Below are 20,622 nucleotides of genomic sequence, written 5' to 3' on the forward strand. Positions count from 1 at the left end.
CTGACTCTCTCCTCCCCCAGCCCTGGCATACATGAACCTGTTTTCTGTATCAACAGAGGTAGCCTCCCTGGCTATTACATATCAATGGAATCATGTAACCTGTGGCCTTCTCTGTCTGGCTTACTTGGCTTAGCATAACATTTCTGAGGTTTATCCCCATTGATGCCCATCAATAGGTTTTAGGTTCCTTCTCATGGCTGATTCATATTCCACTGTGTGGATATACCACAATGTGCTTGTTCTTTTCTTTAATGGACATCTGCTTTGCTCCCACTTCTGGCTATTGTGCATGGTGCCTCTGTACATTTTTGTGTACGCATTTTTGCCTGAGTGTGTTTTCACCTCTTTGATGTAGATACCGGGGAGTGGAATTTCTCGGTTACATGTTTGTTCTACGTTTAACTTTTTCAGGAACCACCAAAGTGTTTTTCACAGTAGCTACGCCATGCCACGCCCCCTGTGAAGACCCACAAAGCTCTATCATTTTGATGCCCCTCCATAAATTAACTGAAGCACTTCAATCCTGATTTACAAACACGCCCAGAAGTCTAAGCGCCTGTGTTGGCCCAGTGGGTCAGAACCTGTGCTAACGAGGCCAGCGTCGGGGTCCATCCCCAGCTGAGCAGTTACTGAGGAGAGTGGACAGAGTGAAAATTGTGCTGTCACCTGCTCCACCATCGAATACCCTCCTGGCCTTTTTAGTGGTCACAGGGGATGGAGCAGGAGTCTATGTTTATGGTTCCCTATTAAAGGAAAACAAGACAGCATCCCGTTCTTCTGAAGGCACAATGGGAATCAGATGATCACCAACTTCCAGTCCTGGTTTCATCTGATTTCTGTGGGCACCTGGGGGTAAATTGCTTTAACCTGCCCACACCTCCAGTTTCCTCATCTCCATATGGGAATAGGAATCCCTACTCCAAAGAGATGATAATGCCTACTGAGCACTTTGCACACAGTAGGCTTCCAATAAACGCTGTTGAATCTCCGGGGTGGGCAAGTTCAGTCTATGCCAGAGGGCTTCCACGGTGGGCTCTGAGCTGCCCTCCAGGGCTGACCAGCTGGATGGCGGTGCACGGGTTACTGGCTGCTTTAAATTGTCCTATTTGCATGGAATGAAGCTTGCTATGGTAACAAGGTCTGGTGGCTGGAATCCAGGGCCCCAGTGAAAAATGCAGAGCCTGTGCGCTGGGAGAAAGAGGCGCTGGATGGGTTTATCAACTTGAAGGTTACCTCAGGTCTCCGAGAAAGGAGTGGGTCACTGAGGCAGCAGGGCTACAACCTCCTGCTCCAGGTAGGAGGACAGAGGGGGAACCCCACTGACTCCTTTCAGCTTTCTCTCCTGGCCTCACCCCCTTCGCCCCCACCCCCGCTCAGAAGCTTGGGACCTGGCTAAGGCCACCCCTCCGCCTGGGGCGCATACCGGGCTTCAGGTAGGAGGAGAGGACGGAGCGCGGGTGGCCAGTCTAGGGGTGGATGGAGTGCTCCTTTGGGGGAGGACAGCGCGGGGTGGGGCAGCGAAAGGGGGCGTGGGGAGGGGGTGGAAAGTGAGGCGCGCGGGGCACCAACCCAGCTCCCCGCGGCAGTCTCCTCCCCGCGTATGGTATGAAGGGACCCGCAAGGCAAGAACTCCACTCCTGAGCTCCCGCAGGCTGCCCCTCCCCTGGCGCCCCGTGCCCGCTCCCCTCCGGGGCCCCTTCGCCAAGCACCCCTCTCTCCCAAGCACCCACCTCCTCCCAGCCCAGCACAGCGCGGGGCGCTAGTTCGCCAGGGCGGGGGCCGCCCCACCGCTTCAGGGAGGGGACCCGGGGCCGGCCTTGGACCAGGCCCTCCCCACCTCTCGCCGGGGGGGCGCCACCTCGGCGCACTCCGAGCTGCCTCCCGCCGCCTCCGCCCTTTGGGGGTGTGTGTCCCAGAAGTGGGGGGCGCGGGAGGCCCAGGCTGCGCCCCGGCCGCCAGCCCAGGCCCCCTCCGGAGCGCGCGGCGAATGGTAGGCTCCATTGAAGAGTGCCGGGCGGCGCGGTGTCCTTCTCCGAGCGCTGTCGGCGCCGGGGTCTCGGAGAGCGCGGCTGCTCCTCCTTCTCCTCTTTCTCCTCCTCCTCCCCCCGCCGCCTCGTTACCGCCGCGGCTCCGGCTGGAGGCGCCGCTGTCATTCCTGCGCCCAAGGAGCCGGCGCTGCCTGTGCCTGGGGGTCGGGGCGCGGGGGAGCCGGACCGCGGGGGACCCAACAGGTAGAGCCTGGGGGGCCCGGCCGCGCGCCCCCCACGCGTCATGCAGCTCTTTGTCACCTCTCTCGCCCCCAGGCCAACATCCTGAGCATGATGGAAGACAATAAGCAGCTCGCGCTCCGCATCGATGGGGCGGTCCAGGCGGCCAGCCAGGAGGTGACCAACCTGCGGGCCGAACTCACGGCCACCAACCGGCGACTGGCGGAGCTGAGCGGCGGCGGCGGCCCTGGCCCCGGCCCGGGCCCGGGAGCGGCAGCTAGCACCTCGGCGTCAGACTCGGCAGTGGCGAACATGGAGAACCACCAGCTCGGCGTGCAAGGTAGGGATCGCCTGGCGCCCGCCTGGCAGAGGAGAGGCGAGCGAGCAGGACCCGGGCTCCGAGGTGGTCGGAGGCTTGGTGTCCCCAACACCCGGGGCGAAATCGCCTTGCATGTGGCTTGTAACCCTTTCCGTCCGGCAGTGGCCACCTCGGCTACCCTGCTAGGAGTTGCAGGCTGCTGTCATTAACGACAACCCGGGCGCAGTGTGCACGGGTTCGGGCCATCACTCTGGCCCTGGGCGGCGCGAGGGGCATGCAGCCAGCTGGCCCCTTCTGGCAGCAGAAAGTGCCCTTAGATATCACACAGGCCCCACTCCCTGGGCAAACTTTTCATGCCCGGGCCCTTGCCCCCACCCCGGCAGGGGCGAATGCCACTGCTCCCCGGTTCCGGAGCCTGCTTCCTTTGGAATGACTGTTTCCCCTAGAGCGAGCTCCAGGCTCTGCTGTGGTGTTTGGGGTAGAGGATTGCGCCGCTGTACACTTTTCTCCACGGATGCCAAATCCCTTGTCTCCATTGCATCTGGACTTTATTTTCTCTCCATTTGAGATCGCGTGGGCAGTGGAATATCAGTGCAACAGTAGATGCCCCTGCTCAGCAGGGAGTTTCAATTTCCAGCAAAATATAAACACGGAGAGCACTTTCCAGGGGGAAATCTTAGATCTCAAAGGCTGAGTGATGGGCTCCTGTCGAAATGACTGGATGGTGGGCTGCAGAACGGGGCTGCTGGGAGGGACTCTGCAGTTGGGGAGGGAAAAGAGGCAGCTGGTCTATGCTGACATTGACAGTGATGGACCTCTGGCACCCCCTGCAAGGGTTAAAAGGGGAGGAAGCATCCAAAAAAAATGTCCTGTTTGTTTTCTGTGAATTGCAAAGTAAAATGCTCAAAGCTGGCTTTTTCTTCTTTTCTTTTTCCTTTTTTTTCCCTTGCCTAATTGCCCTTTAAGAAACGGGTGTTACTGGTTATTAATATCATCTGAACTGTAAACTAAACTGCTGAAATCCAGAACAGGACAGAAAAAAAACAACAGTCCAGGAGGGTCACTTGTATAAACATGTCACTTGATGGAGTAGGAGGTACCAGTGGCTCAAAAGGATGTTCTGGTTTTGTTGTTATTTCAGGAGCTTTTCCTAAGTGTTGGGAGTCTGTTTTCACAGGAACGCCGAATGCCGGCTCTCCATCAGTTTCCATTCTGCCTTCCCTTCCCAGGGAAGGGGTGCTTTTCTGGGGCTGTGAGCTGTTAAGCCTGGTTGTTAGCAGTTCTGTGTTGAATCCCACATCAGATCTTAACTTGGTACTTCAGGAGCGCCTCTGAAGTCTCCGGAATTGGGGCATCATTTGGTCCCGAAGTAGCCATGACGTAATGGTGGGAAGGTGTTGTGGGCTGGTGTTTGCTGCACAGTATTCAAGGTGGCTGTCTGTATTCTGTCCTTTACCACTTGCTATGTCACTGTGCGCGGAAGATGCTCTTTGCTGCTACCTGGGGGTTGGGGAGAGGGGAATGGCAAATGCTGTACTTTATACAGGCAGGGACGCTTCCCACATGAAGAAATAGCCAAGAACTGGGCATTTTGCTAAGAATCCAAAACCACGCTAAAGGGGACTGAACAATGCAGGTTTATTTCCCACCGTCTGCCGCTTTCCTCAGCCAAGGAAAAGTTAAGTGGCTTTTCTCTGAGTCTGGAGCATGCTAAGGGGGTCAGTGCAGCCATGGTCTGCCCACTCCGCGTGGAAGTTGAGATACTTAGCTGATGGTGACATTGTTGTCGTGAAGCAACGGGGGCTGTTTTATTTTCCTTTTTTTCCTGCAAAAACCCACAAGGCTGTGGAAATGGCAATGGCTTTCAGGTCTCTTGCTCTTCAGAAAAGCACACAGCCAGCAGCTCCCTGGTGCTCTTGGGGGCATGCCTGCCTGCCCATGTGGGTGGCTGCACGAAGCTGGTCTTGATTTCTCCTCCGTGTACCACTGGTATGTTTCAAACCCTTTCCTACGGGGCATTTCGTGATTTCACAATCAGAAAACAAAACGTTCAAGGTTTGAAGTGAACTTAATTGTTGGCCGCATAGCCCTCTACATTGATGTGAATTTAGAACTGGCGAGACGGTTGAACAGAAAACCGGCCCCCCTGACACATCCAGGGGGGCGTCACGTATTCCTCTGCAGCCACAGGACCTCGGCCCAGTACTTTTCACATGACTTGCTGTCTGTGAGGGTTTTTGTTTTGTTTTCTCGGCATCCTGCTAGCTCAGAACCCTCTGCAGAGGTGGCCTGCTAGCTGCTTCTGCTAGTGCCTCTGGGTTCCTACAGGAAAGCGTTGGGTTCTCTCGCGTTAATGTTCACACGGCGTGGATCCATTTCCCCTGCATCTTCATAACGGTTTCCCCTGCATCTTCATAACGCATCTCCAGGAAGGCCCAGCGCGGCGCAACTCTGGGGGTTCCCGACGGTTCTCCCGAATCAGTAGTCTTCCGTTTTAGTTTTGTCTGGGTTGGTGCGATTCAATGGGCCCAGGCCCTGAAAGTCCTCAGTGCTATTGAGTGATCACTCTCCAAATCGAGGTTTTTGAATGAAACGAGTATCTTTCAAAATGCAACCGTGCAAGTCATCTCTTCACTCAAGGGCATTATGCGCATATTCCACGCGCACTCATGTACTTTTAATAATATTTGCACAAATGGTTACAGGGGAGAGTCACCTTTTGCTCTCCCTGCCAAGACATCGTTACATCCCTTTTCGAACGTTTTGTTTAAACGTAAAAAAGTGAATTAAACAAGCGCATGCACCCACCATTGAAGGCTTTGTTCGAGTGATGATGTCGGACAGTAGGTGACTTGATGAAGGAAACCCGGGTTTCCCTGGAGGGTTAACGCAGTGTGTCATTTAAACAAAAGAACCGCTTGGCTGGTCCCCTCTGCGAGCTGGCATGGTTGCTACGTAACAGAGTCTAGAAAGTGAACTGCTGAAAATCTGGGCTCTCGGCACTTTGCAGGATCTTCTTTCGGAATCTGTGTTGAAAGAACACTTGGCAGCCGGCCCATCTTCCCTCCCTGCTTCCCGCGAGTTGGATAAGGCCTAATGAGGATGCTGGCATCCAGAGCGGAGCGCGTCCGCGCAGGGTGGCACGCTGCAAGCTCCGGAGGCTGTCTCCCGGGTCGGGGAGGTCAGAACAGCCTGTGACAGGTGGACAGAAGGAGCCTCGGAAAGGGCAGAGCCGAGCGTTGCTTCCAGTTCGCCTTGTTGTCGGCAGCGGAGAGCGGGCTGTTGAAAGTAACATTTCTAAGCTGTTTTCCTCAGGGAAAATGTGTTTAAAACCCTTGCTGTTCTTTAGGGGAAAACAGAGCCGTGTGTTTCTCCGGAAATGTTTTATCTGATGAGTGACTAATATTAAAGTCACGTGGTTGCTTTGCTATGCGTAGAAGGAAACAATGAAGTGCCACTGTACCCAATTCAAACAGGTGTTAACCGTATTTAACCTAAAAGACTTATGCCCAATAGGACGCCATTAGTTGGTAGGTTTTGGGGGCGTGTGTGTGTTTTAAGGAAACGTGTACTTAGATGCCTTTGCAAGTGGGAGTGCCGATAGCATCTTGCTTGGGTGGTGAGGACTTCGTGCCTCTTGCATTTGTTAGGATGGGCATGGGCCAACATGCCATTTCCTACATCTGTACCCATTTTCATAAGTAGATGCAGGTTTCTTTTTTTTTTTTCTCCCCAGACATTAAAATAGGCTGTTACTTCAGGTCTGACTGCTCTTTCTTAGCATCACTACCACCCCAGAGACTGTGGTGTGAATTACCCTTGGACTGAGTTGAATGTGTGAGTAGCCTGCAGAGATCTAGAGACACTGTTGCTTTGCAAAATACGCCTCTGTCTTTTGGCATCCCCTTCCCAACTCATCCTGCCTCTGCTCCCGGCTCCCCGGGTGGACTCCTCTTTTCTAAGAAGGAGACTTTTCAGACGGCAGAGAGGATGGAACCAAATGTGGTGGGGTCTCCGGCGCCCTCTGTTCGCTTGGCCCGAGTTCCAGAGCCCGTCACGTAGCACAGGCCTCGGTTTCCAGCACGGGACTGGGATGAAAGAGGCATGTGGGTCTCGTCAAGACCTGGAAGGCTGCCACGAGACGGGCCTTCGAAGTTCCTCCCGAAAATCACCATGCGTGGTCACAAAGAGATAGATTACTTACAGATCAGGACAGCATGGCTGAAATTAGTTATTGATTGGCTATTATTTACTGTCTTTCCATTGTCTATGGAAAATGCCTTCAGGGGACCCCTTAAGTCAAGTTTCTGGTTCTGGTTAATTTCACGCTTTCAAATTTTCGTGATTTATTGAGGCCTTTCTAAACTTCTGTCAGATGAACCAGAAGCCCAAGCCAATCTGATTTTCATAACCGGAGCCTCGTCCCAGGTCCGCCCTGGGTAGCACAGGCCTCTTCTCTCTATCCCTCTCCCCGCTGCTCCCCAAGAGCGCTGGCACTTCTTAGGAATCCTGTGGGTTATAATTTGTGACTTCTGGCTGCCAGTGAGCTGGGAGCAGATGGGCTTGGCAGGTGGGGAGTGCTCGCTGGAATGCCGCCTGCTCGCCACGCAAGTCATATGGGGCCCAGAAGGTCAAGCTTGGGGTGCTGGCTGTATTCATTGCATATCATCTATGTGGGGGATATGTCCAGGCCTCCGCTGTGTAGCCAGGGAAAGTGAAATCCACATGAATTCCTCAGTCCTTTCCAGACCCTTCCCAGGACTGGCTGATGTGAGCATTAGCGGTTGGCTTCTCACCCCCTGCCCTCCGTCAGGCAGGAGCACACTCGCTCTGCCGCTGCAGCCAGGGAATGGGTTTTTAAGTGATCTTGTACGTGGAAATTAGTCCGTACTGTTTGGGCTGGATATCAGGGCGAGTGACACGTGGGGTGACAAGCGGTGCCACCAGCAGTCGGCATTGCAACGTTGTAGTCGTCTGAAACGCAGGCAGCGCAGGTTCAGGCGGATCATTCAGGAAAAGACAGCTTCCCCGAAGCCAGAAACGCGACCATCCACCGCGGCAGATTGTACCTGATGGTTCAGAGCAGGCGAGGGCCCCGCTGGCCCAGGTCGCCATTCGAGGTTCCCTCCAGGCCTGACTCGCCTGCGGCGAAGCCGGAGGAAGCTCGTCCTCCCCACGCGGCTGGACATGACCGGAACGTTCCTGCTTGTTCAGCGCGACCTCGGGTTTGAGCTCGGAGGCCGGGCTGTGCTCCGTGGGCATCCCCGCTTCTCCCTCGGACTCCTCAGCGGCAGGGAAGACGAAAGAAGCCAGGCGTCATCTTAATGAGTTTGGCAAGAACAACGGTGCGAGCCGATGAATTCCCACCTCTTCTGTGTGGTGGGAATTCATCGGCTCTCAGTTTGTTTTGGTGGCTTTGTGGACTTGGCCTTGCCGGGCCTTTGGGTCCGATTGCTGAAAAGCTCGTGTCCCCTTCCCGCTGATGAATTGCGACCCGAGCACGGGAGCTCGGATGGAGCTTGTACTGGGGTCCCCAGGCCTCTGGGCTCCCTCCTGTGATGTGCGGCCAGGCTGGGAGGATGGGGAAAAGGGGGGGAGACACCGCTGGGCTCCCACGCCCCCTCCCCTCTTCCATCCTAGCGGGAGCTGGAGCACCTTTGTGGGGATGCGAAGGCCTTCCTTCCCAATGTTGTCTCAGCTCTGCGGACGGTTTGAAGCCATTAAGAGCCAAGAGCCCTCCAACGGGGGGTGTGGGGGGCAGAGCTAATGGAGGGGCGGGCCAAAGTAGGTTGACAGTGTTAATACAATAATCAATCAATGATAATACAAGAATAAACTGCGTTTCACGTACTCGCCACTGTACACCGACGCTGCCCACCCCTGTGTCTTGCCCTCACCTTGGTGCCGCGTTACGGCGCTTGGGGCTCAGTCTTGGGTGCATCGCAGCACACAGGTTGTCAGGGACCATCCGGACGCACGGAGTTTCCTTCTTCCTGGTGAAGGGGAATGGTTTAATGTAGGATGGAATGAGAACGCGCTTCAGGACCTTTGTCACACCTTTCAATAGGCCATAATAAGGCCTGACAGCGCTGCAAGCGTAGACCCAGTGCTTAGCTTACACAATCGAACCCCGAGCCCAGTGAGGTGGCAGCTCGTATGCCCATTTTTCAGAAGAAGAAACTGGGACTCACAGGTTACGTAGCTTGTCTACCATGACACAGGAATGACCGTGATGGTGATGAGGACAGCAAGCGTTGGCATAGCCTTCACTCAGAGCCAGGTGCTGGGTGGTCAGAGTGCTTTTGCGTATTAATGATTTAAGGAATGCATCCGATCCTCATAACGATGTAGGAGGCAGGTGCCATTGTACCCATTTTACATCTGAGAAAACTAAGGCACAGAATGAGGTTCCTTGCTAACGGGCCAGTAAGTGACCAAGCTCTGGCCCCAGAGACCACGCCCTTACTCATTCCGCCTTGACGCCCAGGGTCGCTCGCTCAGCTGACAGTGGCTGGCCCGGGAGTTCAGACCCACCAGGCTGCTCTGCTGTTCACGCCCAGGCTTGCCTCCCTGATGCCTCCTAGGTCAGAGCAGCCTTCGGTTGTTGCCTGAGGAAGGCTGAGGGAGCTCCAGCTCGTCTCCACTCCTGATGGTTATTGCTTTCGTCTAAAGGCAGCTCTGGGCCCCGGTGGTGAGTTCTTCTGATGGAGAGCTAGGGAAGCAGCCGTGCCTCTCTCTCAGGTGTGAGATTAAGTGATAAAGAGGGAACTTGATCCTGCTCGCAAGGTTAGCAATCCAGGACTCACCTGTCACCAGTGAGGAGAGGCATTTTGTCCTGGGCTTGGGGCCTCCTCCTTCATGGACTTTGTATGTTTCTCTTTCCCAGGAAGGATGCGTCCAGAGAAAGCTGGAATTGTGGTCCCCCGGTTCTCCACCCTTCCCTTTCCTGGGTTCTCTCCCTGCGGCCTCAGGAGCCTCCAGTGGCCTAAAATCATGCTCCCCAAGAGACCTATTAACTTCTTGCAGATTCCCTCATGCTAGAGTTTCTCGGCACTGGTACCATGGACATTTGAGGCAGGATAATTCTTTGTTGGGGTGGGGGGGTGCTGTCCTGTGCATTATAGCATGTTCAGCAGCATCCCTGGCCTCTGCCCACTAGATGCCAGTAGAACCCTCCACACCCCAGTTGTGACAACCACAAATGTCTATAGAAGTTGCCAAAGTGTCCACTGGGGGCCCACATCATCCTGGGCTGAGAACTGCTTTTTATGCCAGGCATTCGGGGAGACCTGGTTGCGATACCCAGAATGACAGCCCTGTGAGAGCAGTTTTGTCCGTTTTGCGTTCCATCCACAGCACCCAGAACAATGCCGCACATAGCGAAAGCTCAGCAACGTTGTCAAACGAGTGCATGAGTGAATGGATGAACCCATGATTATTAAATTACAGAGTATGCAGAATTCGGTCTACTTACCACGTTATACAGGGTGTCATGAAGATCATTGCTGTAATGATAGGTGATCAATGTAATTGTTTACTTGCCATAGGTCAACATTGTTCTAAACCCTTCTCTCTGTATTCAGTTAACCCAGGGGTGGGCAAACTTTTTGACTCGAGGGCCACAGTGGGTTCTTAAACTGGACCGGAGGGCCGGAACAAAAGCATGGATGGAGTGTTTGTGTGAACCAATATAAATTCAAAGTAAAGGAGCAGAGGGGAGAGCAAGAGAACCCTCCGCTCTTTCGGCTCCGTGGGCCGGATAGAACAGCCGAACAGGCCGTAGTTTGCCCACAGCTGAGTTAACCCTTTAAACTACCTTCTAGGTAAGTACAATGTTTGCCATTTTACAGATGAGCAAACGGAGGCACAGAAAGGCTCTGAGACTCACCCAGGGTCACCGAGCTAGCAAGTGACAGAGCCAAGGTACAAACATGAGTCGGCATGACCCCAGAGCCCGCCGGCTGCCCCAGCCAGGGTGCCGTTCAGCTTTGCAGAGTTTTCCCTCTTCCTGACCGAGAAGTCGTTTTTGTTCTAAAGCTGGCACAGCAGCGATTTTAATTAGGGTTTGTATGTCAGACACTAACCCCTTCATCATCCGGCCTCAGAGCACCTCGGTACAAACGTGCTTTGTCAGCACCAGAGCATCTGCAGCCAGGAAGGGCTGGTGTCCAGCCAGAGGGCAGAGCGCAGCTTGTGGCCAGGCCATGTTCAAATGTGAGGCTGTCTCTTCTCGCTGCCTCCCTGCTGGGCTTCGGCTGGAGAGTCCTGGAGAGGACTCGAACCTCTTTCCTTTCTGCGAAAGGAACAGTGGGCTCTGGAGCTCCTTAGCAGGGGAACAATTCATGCTTAGAAAAGGGATGCTCCAGGGCCAGAGCCGGGGAAATGGAGAGACTTCTGAGGTCATTCAAGAGGTAGTACCAGCAGTAAGTAGCCAGCGTTGGTTGAGCCTCTGTTGGGTTTTCCCAGATACTGTGCTTGGGGACATTGTCTCACTTCCATATCACAGTGAGTAGGTAATGTTACCTCCTCCATTCTACAGATGGAGAAATTGGGGTTTAGTGAGGTTTCTTTTCTTTCTTTGTTTAAAAAATATATATTTTTTACTTCAGAGAGGAAGGGAAAGGGAGAGATAGAAACATCAACAATAAGAGAGAAGCATCAATTGGCTGCCTCCTGCATGCCCCCCACTGGTGATCGAGCCCACAATCTGGGCATGTGCCCTGACCTGGAATCAAACCATGACCTCCTGGTTCATAGGTCGACGCTCAACCACTGAGCCACACCGGCCAGGCAAGATTACTTCTCCAAGCTCTGGAAAGTGGTCACCTTCCGAGGAGAAGGACGGGGTGGGGACACAGGTTCAGCTGACCCCAGCGCCTGCCCACGTCACCACAACAAAAACGTGGAGATGTGAATGTTTTCACCTTTTTGCTTACATGCCTTCCCTCTCCCTTTCTCTCTTCTTTCTTCTTCTCTTCCTTTCTTCCTCCTCTCCTTTCTGTCTCTGTCTAGCTTGAGAGACTGGGCACACAGGTGCAGGGACCACAGATTTAATAAGATACAGACTAAGTCTGGTAGGGGTGACTGACATGGAAACATAATTACATCTTCTATAATATAAAAGCCTAAGTGACCTATACAACAGGACAACCGGCCAGTAGCTATGACATGCACTGACCACCAGGGGGCAGACTCTCAACACAGGAGCTGGCCAACCTCCCGTGGTTCCTCCCCTCAGCCGGCCAGATTGGGACTGGACTAGATGGCCCAATCGGCCAGGAGGGACCCCACCCATGCATGAATTCATGCATTGGGCCTCTAGTTTTATAATAAAGGTCTAGCAGGTGTAATGGGAAAATAGATGATAAGGTGACAAATACAGAAGCCTTCATAGATGTATGTGGCAGTGGCAATCCTATATAATAAAAGAGTAATATGCAAATTAACCATCACTCTGCTACACCCACAAGCCACACCCATCAGCCAATCAGGAGCGAGTATGCAAATTAACCCAACCAAGATGGCTGAGCCACAGAGAGAGCAGGAGGCTTGGGTTTCCCTGGCAATGGAAGAAGCCAAGCTTTCCGCACACCCTGGCAGGCCCAGGCCTCCACTCAAGGCTACAAAGTTTCAATTATAGAAGATAAATAAATCCCAACAAAAATGGCTGCGGCCACGGAGCTGGAGAGAGCAGGAGGCTTGAGTTGCCCCCAGCGATGAAGGAAACCAAGCTTTCCACACACCCTGGCAGGACCAGGCCTCCACTCAAGGCTACAAAGTTTCAATTATAGAAGATAAATAAATCCCAGATTCCAGGGCCTCCGCTTGGGTCGCTGGGGAGCATGGCTGGCCTGCAAACCACCACAGGCGCTTCACCCAGGCCGCCCCACACCTCAAGGGAACCCCCACCCTGATCCAGGAGACCCTTCAGGGCAAACTAGCTGCCCCCCACCCATGCACCAGGCCTCTATCCTATCTAATAAAAGAGTAATATGAAAATTGACCATCATTCCAACACACAAGATGGCTGCCCCCATGTGGACACAAGCTGGCCGCCACAAGATGGCCAGCAGGGGAGGGCAGTTGGGAGGGACCAGGCCTGCAAGGGAGGGCAGTTGGGGGCAATCAGGCCAGCAGGGGAGGGCAGTTGGGAGGGACCAGGCCTGCAAGGGAGGGCAGTTGGGGGTGACCAAGCCTGCATGGGAGGGCAGTTAGGGGTGACCAGGCCAGCAGAGGAGGGAAGTTGGGGGTGACCGGGCCTGCAGGGAAGGGCAGTTGGGGGTACCCAGGCCTACAGGGGAGAGCAGTTGCGGGGGACCAGGCCTGCAGGGGAGGGCAGTTAGGGGTGACCAGGCCTGGAGGGGAGGGCAGTTAGAGGCAAACAGGCTGGCAGGGGAGCAGTTAGGCATCAATCAGGCTGGCAGGGGAGTGGTTAGGGGCAATCAGGAAGGCAGGCAGGCGAGCAGTTGGGAGTCAGCAGTCCTGGATTGTGAGAGGGATGTCCAACTGCCTGTTTAGGATCGGGCCTAAACAGGCAGTCAGACATTCCTCAAGGGGTCCCAGATTGGAGAGGGTACAGGCTGGGCTGAGGGACACATACCCCCCCCATGCACGAATTTCGTGCACCGGTCCTCTAGTAGGGAATAAAAGCATGCTGGGGAAATGCATTAATCTTTCTACTGAAGGTTAAACTGACCAGGAGAGATGATTAAAAGGTGTAGCTTTTTTGGATAGGTTGGGATTGGACACTGCTGAGGACAGCTGCTGGCTGGGGCCTTCTCCCCCGAAGAGCAGGTCTCAAGGAAAAGGAAGATGTGAAGAGTACACGGTCTAGATCTTGCATATCTTTTTGTTTTTCCTCCAAAGAGAATAAGAAAAGTACATTTCAGTAGGCTCTGCAGCTTTTAAAATAAGCTCTCCCTTCCTGTTATCTTCCTGGCCAAAGCTGGGCTCCTTGTCAGCTGCAGCAAATGAATTAGTTCATTTTCCTTGATGAACTTGAACTCTTTTGAAACCATTGAACATAGTGTATTTGCTTTAACTCGGAAAGTGTAACTTGGAACATAATGGTGCCGCCCCCCCCGCCCCCCCCCCGCCCCCCCGTTCTTGCCATTTGAAATCCCATATTCACCAATTCTTGATGACAACAAGGTATGAAATTTAGGAATATGATAGTGGTCCTGGGGAGTACAGCTGGGGTACCCTGGAGCATGATCAAGGATGGCTGGGGAGAACCAGCCTGTGATGACATGGATATTGATGATCTTAATTAAGGTGTCCATCAAGTGCATCGCTGCTCCTATTCCCACACGTTTCCTGTGGAAAGCGGGGAAATTGGGAATGCTTGACACAGCTTGAGGTTTAGGGGGCAGGAAGGCGAGGCCTGGCTGCCAGTTTGCCAGCAGACGTTTCCGTCTCAGTGCAGGTCTGCTCAGAAGGACCGCGATTCCGGCGTCAGCTGCTCTGCAGCCAGGCCATTACCCCGCCAGGAGGGTGCGGACCCTGTGACAACTCAGCTGGCCAGCACCTGGCTTGCTTCTCCCCTGGGCCAAGTCGAAACCCACGCTCCAACCTCTTCATTGTTATCACCAGCCTCCCAAGCAAACAGGCTGGGTCCGGTACCCTCCGTTTACAGACCTCCCCCCGTTCCAGGTCCCTTTTCCAGTGTTCCACTGCCTGTACCCGCCCTTCTTCTTGCCTTTGCACCGGGAAGGCGCTGGGGGAGCACTGTGGCTTATCCTCCAGCTCTGCGGTATACCCAGGCGTTCACAGGCATCCTCTCCGTGGGCCCCGCCAACTGGCTCGTGTGATTGAATTGAGGTAGACACGACAATCTATTTCTCAAATAAAGAAATGGAGGCCCAGTGATTTAAGCCGACGTGTCCAAGATTATCGAGCTGGCCAATGAACCAAATCTGCTCTCTCTCCCCGTGCAAGATGGGGCCGGCTGCACAGCAGTGGCAGAGGCTGCCCTGGAGCTTATGGTTGGAGGAGGTCTGACCTTACCTTGACCACTGCCTTGTGGGCGTGGACACCCCGCTCCCGTCTTGTAAGGCCTGCCCAGCCACCTTATCACCCCAAGACTATGCTCACTTACTTTAAGCTCCCATGTCCAATGTCCACTCGTGGCGAAGGGAAAATCCAGTTTTACCAATGTAATCCCATTTTTTACACTATGTGCTTTTATCGTTTCGGTTACAAATTTAACCCCACTCTTTTACAGTCTTCTGTCATCCTTTCAGTGTGTTTTATAGTCACTTGACATCTTTGACCTCTCTTCCTCCTGCCTGGCCTGGCGTTTCCCCACCCCGCCAGCCTGCCTCGCAAGCAGGTAGGGGTCTGCAGGGCTGCAGTGTGGGACCTCCCGGTTGATTGCAATGAGCTGGAGCTGGGAATGACTCTGGGGGGAGGAGACATTTTTGCACCTGACGCCACCATCATCGAGGATTCTTCAATGTGGGAAGCACATTCGGGTGGGACCTCTGGTCTCTGCCTGTGGATGTGGGCACTCTGTAAGCGCTGGAGGCAGGGTTCAGCCAACACAGCACCTCTGCCTAATTTCTCTTTCTTCACTCTCCCTTCTGCGAGACTCCGTTTAACCTTTGTGGTCTCTTGAATCAGGTTCTTTGGGTTCATATGCAAGCAAAGCGTGGGTTTACATTTTCTACCTGACCTGATGGTTCGCGCTCTCACTCCTGCTGCGGCCACACGGCCTGAGCTGCAGGTAGACTTCCTGCTGCCCCGGGTCCACCCTTAGGCCTTGTACTCAGGGCAGTGGCCAAGGCCAAGGGAGAGGCAGAGAACTCGGGGACGATCGGAGTGGGGTCACTTGCTGTGCATCTTAGCGGAACGGAAGGGGAGTGTCACCCCCAGGCCCGCGGCGGTGGTGAACTGATTCATTAGCGTCTGGGAGCCTCATCGCCTTTTCATTTCAGTGCAACTTGTATTCGGTGCAACCAGGAACATTCTCACTTCCGGAACCTCTGGCAGCAGAGGAGAAGTAACGAGGTTCAAACTTTGCTCGAAGGTCTATTTGTAGTGGCTCTGAAAAGCAGCCAGTATTCCGAAGGATCCAAAGGGTTGGGTACTTTGCGTTGTAGATTTGTATCAGCATTAAACACTTAAGATCCCCCCCACTGCCAATGGATACTGTTTCCATATATTTGCGAAGGGACTTTCTGATTTGGTTTGGCATTCACAGAGGGCTGCCTCTTTCTGGTTTGAATGATGGAGCTAATGTAGGGCTTGGCAAACTTTTTCTGTCAAGGGCCATCAGCTTACGCCTGGATTTAGTCTCTCTGTCATTCATATTCCCACAGGAACAGCGGTCCCCGGGTTTTATATGTACGCTTTTCAATGATAAGGGAGAGCAAGAGAGGGAGAAAGATTGATTTCGAATGAATTCTGGTCCCTACATATTCATAGTTGTGTTTTTTCTGTCTGCTTGAGAAAACACATAAACACAAAGAATACATGGAATTCAGTAGCGTTGTCAAGCGGATGCTTCTTCTGCCTCTGCATATGTTTGGAAACTAAGGGGACGTCGATGAAAAATGATTCATTTGGTCCGAGGGCTGCACGTGTGGATTTTGAACTTCCTGTAAGTTGCTCTCTGTGGCCCACACATTGGGAACTGCTGCTACTGAATGCATTTGGTCGTGCGTATTCACCTGGTCAGTATGATGCTCAGCAATGCCATGTGCAGTTAGGGGCTTGATAAGCGCCTTAGAAAGTGACGGCTGCCGTGTGGCTCCGTTGATTAGGCATCATTCCATGCACCGAAAGGTCACCAGTTTGATGCCCGGTCAGGACACATGCCTGGGGTGCAGGTTCCATCCCCAGTCAGGGTGTGTACATGGGAGGCAACCGATGGATATTTCTCTCTCTCATCAGTGTTTCTCTCTCTCCCCCATCCTCTCTCTCTCTAAAATCAATAAAAAATATTTTAAAAAAGGAAAATTATGGCTACTGCCCTAGGCTTTTGAGTCTCTGCTGATTTTAAAGGATTCTTCTGTTCCTCAAACTCCTTTTGTTGTGATAACATCAGATTAATCTATGATTTGGGCCCTCAACTTAAAAAAAAAAAAAGCCTTTATTTCAGCAAAAATTCCTTCAATGACTTTCTCGCATGAATACTGGAAAGCACCAGTCATAGTCAGAATAACAGAACTGGCCCTAAACTAGATTTCAGGCGATATGATTTGATTGGCCAGCTGCCATCGCTAACTAGCGTCCTCCTGCCCCATCTCCATCTAACTCCTAAAGCCCCTCGAGCATGTGATCCATCATATCATTTTCTCATTTACTCCAGCGCTGGATAATGGCCTAATCTCTCCAGCAGCATTCAGATTTATTAGAGAAGATGGCATTTACAAAATCGCCGTGCCACGGCCAACACCCTAAGCCGCTCTGCACTTCCTTATTATAAACCTTCCTGTGAACAATGGTGTGTTACCTGCAATTAAAATCACCTGGGAGACCCAGGTAAGTGGTTTTCATTGCTGCTCTTCTGTGCTGCTCTTTGGCGGGTGGCCCACCTTGGACTTCGCGGTGAACCTTAGAGAGAGGTAGGCAGGTTTCGGCTCACAGAGGGGCCGGTCCTGCTATGGATGCGAGAGGTCCGTGGGGAACGTGGTCATCAGCAGAGCCTGGATGACCATCTGCCAGGCTTGTTGGCAGAGCTGCTCCCTACTCAGTTCAGAGGAAGAAAACATGTGGGACAGCAAATGGGATCTGGCCGAGAGGAATCTTCCCTCTTTTGCGTTCTGCTTTCAGACTGGGCATCGAAGAACACGGAAAGGTTAGCGGCCACAGTATGCCGTCATTCGGGTACAACCCAGAGAGGCGTGAAGAGGCAGCGGGTGCGAGAAAGGGTTTCGCTGGCTCCAGTGAAGCGCAGTGACATGTTTGGACAAATTAAGATGCCCACCCAGGTTCAGTATCTATAGCGTGGACAGAAATCCCTGGAGCCGTCGCCTGCATGCATATCCTGTTCGCTTGACGCTCATTAGCGGTATTAGATGGGCGTGTTGCTTTCCAGCCGAGGCCTCAGTGTCCGGAGATAACACTGGCCCTGACGTTGCCGGGCTGATCTGAGGCCGCAGGAGAGGGCATGTGTGGAGCAGCGAGCCAGGGCCTGGCACTTGCCAAGTCCTCCGTAAATGTCCTAACGGGTGCCATAAATGTGTATTCCTTTCACAGGGGTCCTCAAACTACGGCCCGCGGGCCACATGCGGCCCGCCGAGGACATTGATCCGGCCCGCTGGGTGCCGCTGCCTGTCCTGCTTAGCAGCTGACGCGTCCCAGGCCCGCAGTGCGCATAGGAATTTGTTCATAGTTGTTTTTTTTTAAACTATAGTCCGGCCCTCCAACGGTCTGAGGGACAGTGAACTGGCCCCCTGTTTAAAAAGTTTGAGGACCCCTGCTATAGCATCGATGCAGGCACGTGGAGGAGGTGCGGGTGGGGACTGAGCTCACACTTTTGTTTATTGAGCTCATACTTTGGTTAATTCCTTCAGTTAGCAGTCATGAAGCACATCTTCTGATTGACAAGCAAGGTGATGGGCAGGAGGGATGCCAGGACCAGGACGAATAAGGGGCTTGCTTTCTGGGGAAGCCAGACGAGGCAGGGCCAGCCGGGGAGTGCCCAGCGTGGGCTCCAGGGGACTCGGAAGTTCCAGCCTCCACAGTGGCTGAGATGCCAACTGTATGACCCAAGACGTGGGTCACATGGCTCCCGCCTTCGGCCGCTGACAGGTATTTTAAATTGGGGGAATATTGCCTTTCCTGGGCTCAGCAGAGGTCACGTGAGCCTGAGCCCCTGCAACAGGTGTGTAGGCAAGAAACTCGGAAAACTGGGGTAGGGAGGAGAGGGAAGCCCCAGGGAAAAGCACGCATGTGGATTATGGCATCACAGAACGTCTGGACTACACTGGAAGGGACATTGAAGACTCTCTCGTCCCGCGTGGTCTTATTTTGCTGTTGGAGAAACGGAGGCCAGAAAGCACGAGTGAGCTGACAGAGGTCTCACAGTGCTTTGTAGCAGAGCCCAGGCTGGAGTGGTGACGCTGGCTTCCTGGTCCAGTGCATGTCCCCCTGATCTCACACTCCAGTGCGGTGTCCACACCGGAGCCCAAACACGCAGGTCCATGCTGCAGATCCCAGCAGAACCCTTAATAAGCAGCACAGGCACGTCCCTCCCGTGCCCCGGAGGAGCTTCCATGCTGAACCCGGGACGCGGAAGACAGGAGCCCCACGGTGTGGAGTTTCTGGTTCGGTCTTGTTTACCAGCGAGCACAGAGGAGGATGATTTAAAAAAATAATAAAGCACAAGCCAGATGCCCAAATTAAAACACTAAATTTTCCTGGCGTGTGTGTGCTCTGAGCAATGTAAATAAAGGTGAGGGCTGGGCCCTCTGCCCGTAAATCAGCCTCAGCCACAGGCTCACTCCCCTGGTTAGTTTGGGCATTTTGGGTCCATCACCCACCCCTCTTGGCATTGCCAGGGTGCCAGGGGGAGGGCTCCATTTGTCATCCTGATTGTCTTCCCCTGGGCTTCCTGGAGCAGCAGTCCCCAGGTTGCCTTTTGCATGAAATATTACGCTCACGGATAGAACCAGGCATTTCAGTGCAGGCGGGATCCACCCGGGAAGGCTGGCTTTCTGCCCTCGTGGCCTCATTTGCATTTATTTTGCTCCCGACTATTTGTAATACGGTGGCGGGTGTCCATCCAAGAGCCATTAACTCTTCCGCCTGCTCCTAAGGGGGCTGTCAGGGTTGCGTCTTCCAAGTTCAGGGGATAGTGTGGCCCCTGCTTTGGCCATTCAGTTGGTGTCGTGAGCCACCGTGGATGTTAGAACTTCGTTTCTATTTTGTCTCTCAGGGACTGTGCAAGACCTCAATCTTGGTTGAATGATTGACATTCCTTTAACTGGACTTAGATTCCTGTGTTTAACCAATCATTCCCCCACTTCCTAGCGTGTCATCTTGTTGGGACTCATGATGGATGTTTTCTTATTTATGCAACGGGGGCCTGATATCTTATGGGTTTTTAAAAAATAATAAGTGAGTCAATAATATATGTGAACCCCTGTGCTAAATGCTTGGCACCTATGTGTTAAGGATTCAGTGAGTGTCAGCTGTGAGGATTTAAAACTATAGCCCAGCTCTAGCCGGTTTGGCTCAGTAGACAGAGTGTCAGTCTGTGGACCGAAGGGTCCCATGTTTGATTCCAATCAAGGGCACATACCTCAGTTGCTGGCTTGATCCCAGGCCCTGGATGAGGCGTGTGCTGGAGGCAACCAATCGATGTGTCTCTCTTGCATCGATATTTCTCTCTCTCTTTCTCCCTCCCTCCTTTCCACTCTCTCTAAAAATCATGGGAAAATATCCTCGGGTGAGGATTAGCAAAAACAAAAATAAACAATGTCCTGAAGTCTCTCACAGAAGACCTCTAGAGCCCACGAGTGACTTCACTTGGGAGTGACAACAAAACTATTTCAGGAAGAGCTCATTTAAGTTGGAATCTTGGATTTTCAGGTACAAATCCAGAGTGTTTGAAGCCTTACTGTCCTCATTCATTTTGTGGTTTGATCTATGGGGTTTCCCCCTTGGTGGTGGCAGGAGGGACTCCTTGAGGGCCCACTGCTATCTGCTCACCTTAAGTACGTCCAACTGAAGTCTTACCTCCGGCAGCTCATGCGTCATCCTCCCCAGGAGCGGGCACCCCACGGCCTCGCGGACAGACCCTCTGTTCATCCGGGATCGCTTTTTCTCCATTATTTACAGCTTGCCTGCTGGTGTTTCAAGCTCTTGTTGTTAAGAGGAGAGAAAGGCCTGGAGTGCTGAGAGGTGGCCGCCGAGTCCAGCACTTGCTTCACTCTCAGGCTCCATTCCGTTTGGGCTGCAGAGTGGGCTTTGTGAGATGTGCTGCCTGTGGCCGTGGACACACGCTGGAATGTTGCCCTGCCGTGTCCTCGTGGCGAGTGAGCATTCGGCACGGGAAGCTCACAGTCCCCTTCTGTTTCCAACTGGTTGTATGACTGGACAAAGCACTTCCATGTTGGAGCCTCAACAGTCAAATGAGAGGAAAAGAGT

At 53.2% G+C, this 20,622-nt stretch overlaps 1 protein-coding gene across 1 annotated transcript in view; it reads left to right on the forward strand.

Annotated features, from left to right (window-relative positions):
- KAZN (kazrin, periplakin interacting protein) overlaps positions 1-20,622 on the forward strand; it is a 799,879-nt gene that overhangs the window by 438,024 nt on the left and 341,233 nt on the right. Inside the window, 1 exon segment of the mRNA XM_080654832.1 lies at positions 2,304-2,547. Within this exon segment, the coding sequence (XP_080510958.1) occupies positions 2,304-2,547 (244 nt within the window).

The sequence above is a fragment of the Plecotus auritus genome (genome assembly GCF_963455305.1).
Source record: "Plecotus auritus genome assembly, chromosome: 2".
NCBI lineage: Eukaryota > Metazoa > Chordata > Mammalia > Chiroptera > Vespertilionidae > Plecotus > Plecotus auritus.